At 34.6% G+C, this 9,645-nt stretch overlaps 1 protein-coding gene across 1 annotated transcript; it reads right to left on the bottom strand.

Annotated features, from left to right (window-relative positions):
* Positions 1–7,717: 7,717 nt before the first annotated feature.
* On the bottom strand, positions 7,718–9,356 carry LOC149164608 (amino acid transporter AVT6A-like). The gene is made up of 4 exons (XM_089429544.1): positions 9,170–9,356; positions 8,654–8,856; positions 8,072–8,538; positions 7,718–7,984 (listed from the first exon to the last, which is right to left on the bottom strand). Exons 1-4 carry the CDS (start codon positions 9,354–9,356, stop codon positions 7,840–7,842), a joined length of 1,002 nt encoding a protein of 333 aa, XP_089285670.1. The 3' UTR covers positions 7,718–7,839.
* Between the last annotated feature and the right edge of the window lie 289 nt (positions 9,357–9,645).

Genomic DNA, 9,645 nt, shown 5'->3' on the forward strand with positions numbered 1-9,645 from the left:
GTAATTTTGTTTAGAGTATTTTTATGTTTTCAATAAAAGTTAGGATAACATAAAACTTTTGTAAACAATATTTGATTTATATATGGAATCTTTGGTGTTATTAGTACATGTTACATAATAAAAATGAGTATAAAGACCTAAACTAGGCCTAAGTGAAGAAAGCAAGGAACAGAGGTTCAAAATTATAATTACGCTTCTTGAGCTTAAAGGATTTGTGACGTCCAAGTGGAATACAAACACAATTATGATTTTTTTCACAACAAATAGAGTTAAATCTTGTAACATGGTGGAAAGAGGAAAACAACCATTTCAAACAAGAGTCCTACCATGGCTTGAGGAGGAAAAAAGGGGTATAAAGAAATCTATGATAGGTACTAGGCACTAGCAATAGATATGTTTTATAATATCATAGGGAAAGAGGGAAGCTTTTGCTCACAATATTCAATGTGCATCCTAATAAAGTGCATGCTTTTTTTAATGCATATGCATGCATATTCATTAACTTCAAATTTCTTTTTCGAGTAGGCAGGCTGTGTGGAAAGATTCAAAAATTCAAACTATATGTTTGTTGAACTATATGTTTGTTGAATGGGTTGCTTGCATCATAGTTACATTTAGAGTGACAATCCTAGTGATTTGGGTTAAAAAACATGAATACTTTTTTTTTAATGCCTCTCAGTCTCAATATCTCAACACATCTTCAATGAAGTTACATACATATTAATCCAACTATGTATATTCTCAGTATACAATTTTTAATAATTATAACAATAAATAGTTTATTTTTAATGTATTTTTATCTTAATATATTTTAATTTTATTAATACCCTCAAACGCTACATCCATATATAACTTATTAATTTTAAAATTATATTTATTTTTATATTTTAAAAAATAGCATAATATTTATATTTTTGTGTGGATAGGAACTTTCCAGGGCCAACTCAGTATTATAGAGATATATTAATGTTTAACATTTTGACTAGGACAAAATAAAATAAAAAATTAAATTAAATTTAAATTATAAATGATACACATCTTGTAATACTGTTTCTAACTTTTTAATTTAGTCAAAATAAACATAAATTAAAATAATTATAATTATTATAACTATAATTATAATTAACAATTAAACTAGATTACATACATTTATCTTTTTTCTATTAAGCTTTAAGAAGTATCAAACCTCTTTTCATTTTAATTTTTTTTTTTAACTTTCTTCTATTAAGCTTTGAGAATGATCAAATCTCTTTTCATTTTAAAAGAAATTCACATTTCAAGAGATTTGATTCCTATTTACACTTAGTAAATCCAAAATTAAAATAGATCCAAAATGATTATAAATTACAATATAAAAAACCATACCATTTTATCAATCATACAATTTTATTATTTAAATATTCAACCATAATTGTAATAAAAATATATACTAGCGTTTGCACCAGATGTTGCAAAGGAAATGTCGTAAGGCATAAATTGACGAAAGAAAATAGAGAAAAAAAATTACTTTGATAAAGAATAAAAATATATTGAACACTGAAATCAATGCCCCATTAACTGGAACCACTTAGTAGACATTCCATATGAAATGGGCATATGATCCAAGAACATTGCTGTATAAGAGAGCCAATTAGTCAAGTAACATAAGTATAAATGGTTTCATATATTAAAATCCATAGGTCTAACAAATCTTGTTTAGCCATTTAAGATATAGAAGCTATCTTGTTTAGCCATTTAAGATATAGAAGCTTCAAAACCTTTGTATATGAGCTGTTGTCAAAGGACTACCCTTGTCCTCAGAAGCATTACCACTAGCACCAAGGAGATCAGGACCTTCACGCTGCCGAACCCCATGTCTTTCATTCCCTGATCTTAATGATTTCATTTGGTTATGTAAAAGCCCCATGTATTTCATTGCTTGATCGTTATGTAAAAGGTTACACCTTCTCTGGAAATTTAGAGTTGAAAATTTAAAGGCTATCATCATATTTTGGTCTTGAAGATCTCCATGTTGTGAAACTTACTATTGTCCCTTGCTTTGAAGTTGACAAAGAAATCATGTAATCTATGTTGTCTCTTATTTTAAGAGAGCCCTATTCTTTATGTTTGATTGATGTCATACCTGTTGCTTGGTGGTAGCACTTACAAACACACAGTGTAGACTCTGTGTGACCTATGTATTCCGCCGGCAATTCCTCCACCCTCCGCTAGCTCCACCCAGCTCCGCCACCCTCCACATTAAAGTCGACGTCTGACAAGAATTCCGATTTCCATCGCCGTCTTGCTACGCGCGAGTTAATGCACCTTTCAATTCGAATTCGGAAATAACCGCGAGCTTCTCCCTGACCAATTCGACCTGACACTCCCCTGCAGCTCACCAAGTCACCAGAACCAGGTGGAAAACTCACTCCCGGGCTCTGCATTGGAAATAAATAGCAGTGGCAAGGTTGGATAACCCTGCACCATCGAATTTGTCAATAGAAGTTGCATGACAAATTCCTCTTGCAAAAATTGCTGGAACATCTCAAATTCTTCCCTCTAACTAGTCTAGATGTTTGCCCTCTCCATCTCAAAAATTCAATTACACGCGAATATTTTGGGCCCTGGTTTTGTCTAAACAATGATGATTGTGGCCTCGCCGGAGAGGACATCCCAGAAGCAGAAGCCTTTGGTGAGTGAAACCAGTCCCTTGCTGCCCGAGAAGCACTAGGATGGCGAAGATGGTGTGCATGAAGGAATCAATGGCGCCTCCTTCTCTAGTGCGGTGTTCAATCTGTCCACTACGATGGTGGGAGTGGAGATAATGGCTCTGCCTGCTACTATGAAGGTCTTGGTATTGATCCTCGACAGTATCCTCATTATCTTCATTTGCTTCTTGACGGATGCTTCAATTGATATTCTCTTAAGGTTTTGCAGAGCCAGGGCAGCGGCTTCCTATGGCGGCGTCATGGGAGATGCCTTTGGGAAAATTAGGAAGATGTTGTTGCAGATCTGTGTGATTATTAACAATTTGGGCATTCTTATTTTTTATATGATAATCATAGGTATTTACCTCCCCTAATTCAAGGAATTATGTTGGTGTTTTTCGATATGACTTCTTTTTATCAGGATATGGTTAATGTGTTGGCATTTAACATTATCTATAGCCATTATTACCATTTAATTTGAATGTCTTTGGCTAATTAGCAGCTAGTAGGAATCCAGGTATCTATTATGTTAAGGTTGTCTATTGTGCACGTGACCCCAATCGGTATTGCTTGGGCTGGCACACATTCATAAGCAATGGAATGGCATTTGGTTATCTAAAACCTGGTGGGACTTTATTAGCTTCTGGCCTTCACCAGTGTTATATTAGCTGCCTATTTTCACTGACCTTGCAAGCCATTGTTGGCCATTTATGTCTGTTCTCATTTGGGAAAACTGGATTTTGTGCTCTTGTTTTCATTCAAGTAAATTAGAGTTTTTTGGGGAATGTTCCGTACTGCCAAAATGTTCCAGTTGATATCCTAAACTGCATTCTGATACTGGATTTTGTGTATGTGAGAGAATTATGTCATTACAGGGTGCTGGGAAACCTTCATTTACAACTTTAGGAGGCAAAGAGAAATGTATTCTAGTCGAGCTGCTGGGATTTAGGCCTTCTTGTTCATGTTTTGAAGAATCCCATCCCCAAACTGCTTCCTCTCTATGTAGAATTGTTTGGGTTGTATTGTGATTCTATGGGATTGATGCCGACCTCGCAGGCAATGCCCATCCCTAGTGAGTATAGAGGTATTTTTGGGTGGCATGATTGGAGGAACAGTATTGCAGACTCTAATTCTTATGTTTATCACGTATAGGACTAACTGGGACAGAGAGGTATTTACCTGTAATTCCAAATCTACTCTTTACTAGCATTCTTCCCGGGCTTTGTAATTTAGTATATTGTTGGTTTTACCCATAAATTGCAGGCTTCACAAGCTGAAGATTGGATTAAACTTTGGGGAGGTTCAGTAGATTCAATCAAAGACAGTTTAAGGAAGGTAGATAAAGCAAACCCTTCATAATTTACTATGTGATATTTTGTATTATACAAAGATGTTTATTGTTCAGAAGATTAATCCTCTGGTGTTATATAGAGATGTTTATTCACAAGATTAATCTTGTGGCAGGACACTGCAAGAGATGAAAAAGAGCAGTTATCTTCTGAAGTATGAAATGAGGATTGCTACACTGTTACTCTGAAGTGATGCATGTACTCTAATCCATCCACATCACCAGTTTCGGTAGATAATAGGCATTTTTAAGTGTATTTGAAGAGGACAGTGACTTCATGGTGAATTTGATTATGATGTCTTCTTCCACAATCAAGGACAAGGAAAGTCATTTTTTCAAGCTGCATTCAATTGCCTAGACAAATTTTTAATTCCCTCATTCGTTGTTTTCATGGAATCACCCTGTTATTTTATTGCAGGCTTTGACTTTTACAAATGCTGATTAATGGTATTCTATTTTCCATAACATCATGTGATTATCAAGTGATGTTGAAAAATATACAATCTTCTGCCACATTCAAGGGCAGGAAGAGTCATTTTTTCAAGCTGCATTGACTTGTCTAGACAATTGTTTAGTTCCCTCATTCATTATCTTCATGGAACCACCCTATTCTTTTAATGCAGAATGACTTTTACAAATGCTGACTAATGGTTTTCTATTTTCCCTAGCATTACGTGACTATCAAGTGATGTTGAAAAATATACAAATAGAAGGAAAACTTCACCATGTTTATGTGAATTTAAAGCACAAGACATATTTAAATGTGAAAATTATTTTAGTTTGTTTGTAGGGTTTAATATTTATCAGGTTCTAGGTTTAAATTTCTTGGTGAAGGGTTGAGGATTGAAACTCTCCTATGGAACATCCAAAATCGATCAAACATTAGATACTTTTAATGACAACATCACACAATTGAATAGATTATTCTTCCATCCAACATAAAGCTGAACCTGACATGAAACTAGCCCAACCTAAACTCAACCTTCAACTTATAAAAATATAAATAACAAAATTCAGATAGCTAAGAAGAAAAGGACTACTATAGAGTGTATAAATAAAAAGGTATTAAAACTCTATAAATTCTATTCAAATAGCGTCTACATTCTAACTTCAAATAGCAAAGTAGCATAATTAATCTGTTCACTTACCTTGGTATCATTTCTTGCCTCTTGGTTGATTCTTCGGCTTTTACATTGTGTGGGGGCACATTCATTGATGTTGTTCACCACATATACTCTCCTTTCTACTTGACTCGAACCTATGTCTGATGAAATCTTTCTCTACTGGCGTTTTATCTTCTTGAAACATCTTAGTTATCTTGTTTTTCCCCTAGGGCTTGAATTGTTGGACAGATCTTTTCCAAATGAATCCAATCTCATGTTTCTTCCCAAATTGTTGGACAAATCTTCTTTGGATATAATCAATGTCATGGTTTTTTTGCTAAATTGTATTCTAATATCGTCTTTGAGCCTTCCAATATCATGTTCTTGATTAATGGAAACATCTTTGGCAAATGATTTCATGGGTTTGCTTTTCATAAATCTCGGAATTTTATCTCTCTAAATCTTGTGAATAGTCATATGCTTGTCTGAAAGATTAAGCCATGCATATCTACATATTAACCAATTCAGACTTTCAAACTTTAAAATTGTGGATGGCTAATAAGATCTAGTCTAATCACAATGCTTTGAATCTAATCAGATTTCCCTACAGACAAGCCACCTCTTCAGTCTTAAATAAGTGCTAAACATATATTCTTTAGACAAATCCGATGTCATGTTTCTTCCTAGATTGCCTTACGGATATTTTCTAGACAATCCAATGTCATGTTTCTTCATATTTCTTACCACACACAAGGCACCTCTATATATTTAAATAGATTCAGTGGGTAGTTATAAGTCAAGGAAAAGTGTGTTGAGCTCAGGATAAATAGTATTCAAACTGCCCTATTTTCCTGAGTAAATTTGGCCTTAAATCTAGTTTGAATTATGACGGAAGTCAGAGTTCTGTTTATTGGAGGTGAACTTTGCCTGTGGAATTTATTTTTGGAGTTTTGGCTGATTATCTCTTTTCAAATAAACAATAAAAAAGAGTGGAACTTTTGACTCGTGGAAAAACAAAACTCACCAAAAATGAGGCGATATGAGTGCTGGATATCAAACATGGATCTCAATATAATTTCATTGCATCGACCTGGTTGTTAAGTTACCAATGATGTGATTTTGTACACGTTTCTCGTTTATTGGTAAATAATACATTTCTCCACCAACCTCTTTTTGTTGTCAATGAAACCATAATGTTTCTTGGAGAAATAATCTCTGTTACTTACCTGAGATAAAAAAATTTAAACCCAGATTTGGCCACTGCAACAAAGTAAGTCATTTTCCCTTAATGTTATTGTATTCTCTAATTATCATTTGTTTTTGGTTTAATTTCTTTTCAAGTTGTTGCATTTGTCAACTAGGTTCATTTGTTGAGAGGATTAGAAATACATCATTTTTTTATCAGAGTGTTGATTTAGACTTGTTTCTTCATTAAATTTTATTTATTTCTAAGCTAATTGGATCACTCACTAGGTTTTTTTTTAAATGAAGTTCAGATTTTCTTCCTTTGGAGTATACCTTCCCACCTAGATCTAGATTGGCACTCTCTCCTCAGTCTCCCTATTTCAATTTTGAATTGATTTGGAACCCTCGTTTCAATAAAAAGACTTCATCGGATCTAATCCATGGATCTTGGCATTCCCACTAAGATTTCACTGAATTTCTTTTAGGTCAGTTAGTTTTGTATTAGTTATTCAGTTTTGTTTTTTTTTTTTTTTTTAACATTCATTCTTCTCTTACCTCACACCTTTTTAGCTTTTTTATTCTCTTCCATTACTAGCTTGCTTGAACCCAACATCCACTTTTCTCTATGATTTATCCTATCACTGGCCACATTACACCTCTATCACTACTCCTGCAGATCAAGATCTTATGCTGTTCACAGTATCTAAAAGTACAGGTCATGCAGGAGTCGGATTGGGCAAGTAATGTTGATTCTTTTACAATTATATGCAATTTGTGGTGCTACCTCTTCTTTCTCACTTGTAACTTGAATGTTGGCAGAACTTGTACTCTGTTTCTCTAGGTCTGTATGTGTATGCTTGTTTTTGTGTGCATGTTTGTACTCAATGGCTTGGAGTTTGACTAGTACTTATGCATGTCATGTAAGGTATGTATATTTCAAATGGGTATATTAGTCTATTGAAGTAGAGACATCAATTAATGGTGGAACTGAGTTGATGTCTCTACTTTAAATGGTTGAAATGAAAATACTTGGCAAAATAGACTAATTACTCTTACTCTGGCCATCTATATCGATGCAGCTTTTGCAGGGCTAAAATGTAAAGGAAAGGAGAATGAAGATTGTGAGAAGTTATTGAAGAGAAATGGAATCATCACACGCAGTGGGATGCATTTTGGTGAACATCAAACTTATGTGAGGTTGAGTATTATTGACAGAAACCAGACCTTCAATCTTCTGCTTGACAGGCTTTCAACTATTCATGGATGATTAGTTGAATCGCTCAATCATTGATGCGAGATCAACTATATTCCTTTTCAATGTTTAAAACTACAAATACAGTAGTATCTTTAACTAGAAGGCTGAGCGACCATGGCAGGATGATGCACGGCTTTACAAAAGTTTATCCACTCTTCACAATTCTACAAGCAAATTCCCAAATCAACGTTCTTTTCTCGGTTCTGTTCCAAATAATCTTTATATGTATGTGCACCACCTGCTCCTCATAAAAAATCATTCTCAAGATCGTGGAGGGCCTTCCTCCTTTTTGTTGAACAAAGAATTAATGTCACTCACTATAGCAATTGAACTTGAAACTACTGCCAGAAAAATCATGAACAATGCAATAAATATGTCCTTCCTGGTTGAGATTCCATGGGTGTCTCTGCAATTAAAAAATAATTGAGGTTAGAAGTTACATACAAGCAAGGTGAAAGACGAAACCAGAAATGAAAAACAACTTTTTTTCTACCTGAGAGCAATGGAAGCTGGGAAGATGAACCCAATACAAACTACTGTTGTGGCCCCTGTGAATTGAAATGCATCCCAGATACTTGGTATGAATGATGCCCCAAGGAAAACGATTCCAATTAACCCAACAGTGATCAAAATGAACCTCTTATTATCCAAAACAAGATGCTTTTTTGCTGGAAAGACAAGCCCATCAAAATTAAGTCTTAGGGCAAAAAAAATGAGAGGAAAGACCAGCATCAGATGTACAACATAGGTCACACAAACAATGTCATTCAGCACAACACTGTAGGGAACTCCCAAGTTGGTGTCAAAATTGGCCAGGACATCATCCATGGTCTGGTCTCCAAATAGAAGAAAGCCAAAAAAGCTTGTACTTACATATACAATTGAGCACAATGAAAATGATGTGCGAACAATGGGCTGCATTTCTGAAGGGTCCTTAAGTTCATTGTATATGGAATGAATTGCATGGCGCAAAGACATCACAATTCATTATAACATAATTTTAAATGCAAATTCAACTAATGAACTCTAAGATACTACACTGTAGGACCAGAGATGGAGGAAAATAATCCATACAATTGTAATGACAGATGTAAGCAGTCACAATAACTGGTACCACAGTGAAAAGCTTCAAGAACGAAGTAAAATCCACAATATCTGGTAACAATCTTGGTGCTTTGACAGTTCCACTAAACAACTTTACAATCGCAATAACAACCATAATCATAACAAATACAACAGCGAGTGCAACTGATAATGCAGAAGTGAATTTCAAAGAATCTGCAAATTCATGGAAACGAACACATCAATATGGGCATCAAGATTTGAACATCACAACTCCTAAGGAATAACCTATGATCCACATCCTTGAATGTATATGCCATATGCCATTTCTAATAGGGCAACATGAAAAGTCAGACAAATCGTTAAGTAAATGCCATCAGTATGTGACATTCCCAAGATATGTTGAATCCCCTCATATACTTACAACAGTTTCTAGACATTTAGATCCCTGAAAAGGCCCAAATGAAATATGATATATCTGAAAATCAGTGCTAAAAAATTCTTATCAGGATGAGCAAAGCAGACTTACCCACTCTCTTGAAAGACACCAACGGAGCTAAAATAAGGACTATGGTGAGAACTAAGATCGGAACACGTCCATTCCACCAATGAAATCCAAGCCATTCTTCAAGTGTGCCAGCATGTTGCATGCCATTTGATGATGTTCCAGATAGCACATCACCTGCCCAAATCAAGAAAACACCTCCATCAGACATAGAGATTTCTAATTCAAAGCCATATATAAGATAGGAATCATGCCCAAAGTAATATAAAATTGGCACTAGATAATTGACCATTCAAACAAAAATGAAAGGAATCTAAGAAAGAAAAGAGACACTAATAAAGCATGTCAAGTCATGTATGCTTCATAGAACACTTCAACTTTGTTAAACAGAAACAAGTTGTTAGTGTTTCATCTTGCTAAACTGCTCACAATGCAAAAATTGGGTTGAAGTTTCAATTCAAGCAGTACTTTTAAAATACTCTAGTTGTAACATACATACT

This window comes from Pinus tabuliformis, chromosome 5_1 (assembly GCF_031772625.1).
Source record: "Pinus tabuliformis cultivar Carrire ecotype Pingquan chromosome 5_1, CPIR1, whole genome shotgun sequence".
Taxonomy (NCBI): domain Eukaryota; kingdom Viridiplantae; phylum Streptophyta; class Pinopsida; order Pinales; family Pinaceae; genus Pinus; species Pinus tabuliformis.

Coding starts and splice junctions, on each gene's coding strand:
- LOC149164608 (XM_089429544.1), bottom strand. CDS start 9,356: ATGTCTGATGGAGGTGTTTTCTTGATTTGGGCAGGTGATGTGCTATCT. Junction 8,857..9,169: donor GGTGTCTTTCAAGAGAGTGG/GTAAGTCTGCTT, acceptor ATGAATTTGCAG/ATTCTTTGAAATTCACTTCT. Junction 8,539..8,653: donor CTTACATCTGTCATTACAAT/TGTATGGATTAT, acceptor TTGCGCCATGCA/ATTCATTCCATATACAATGA.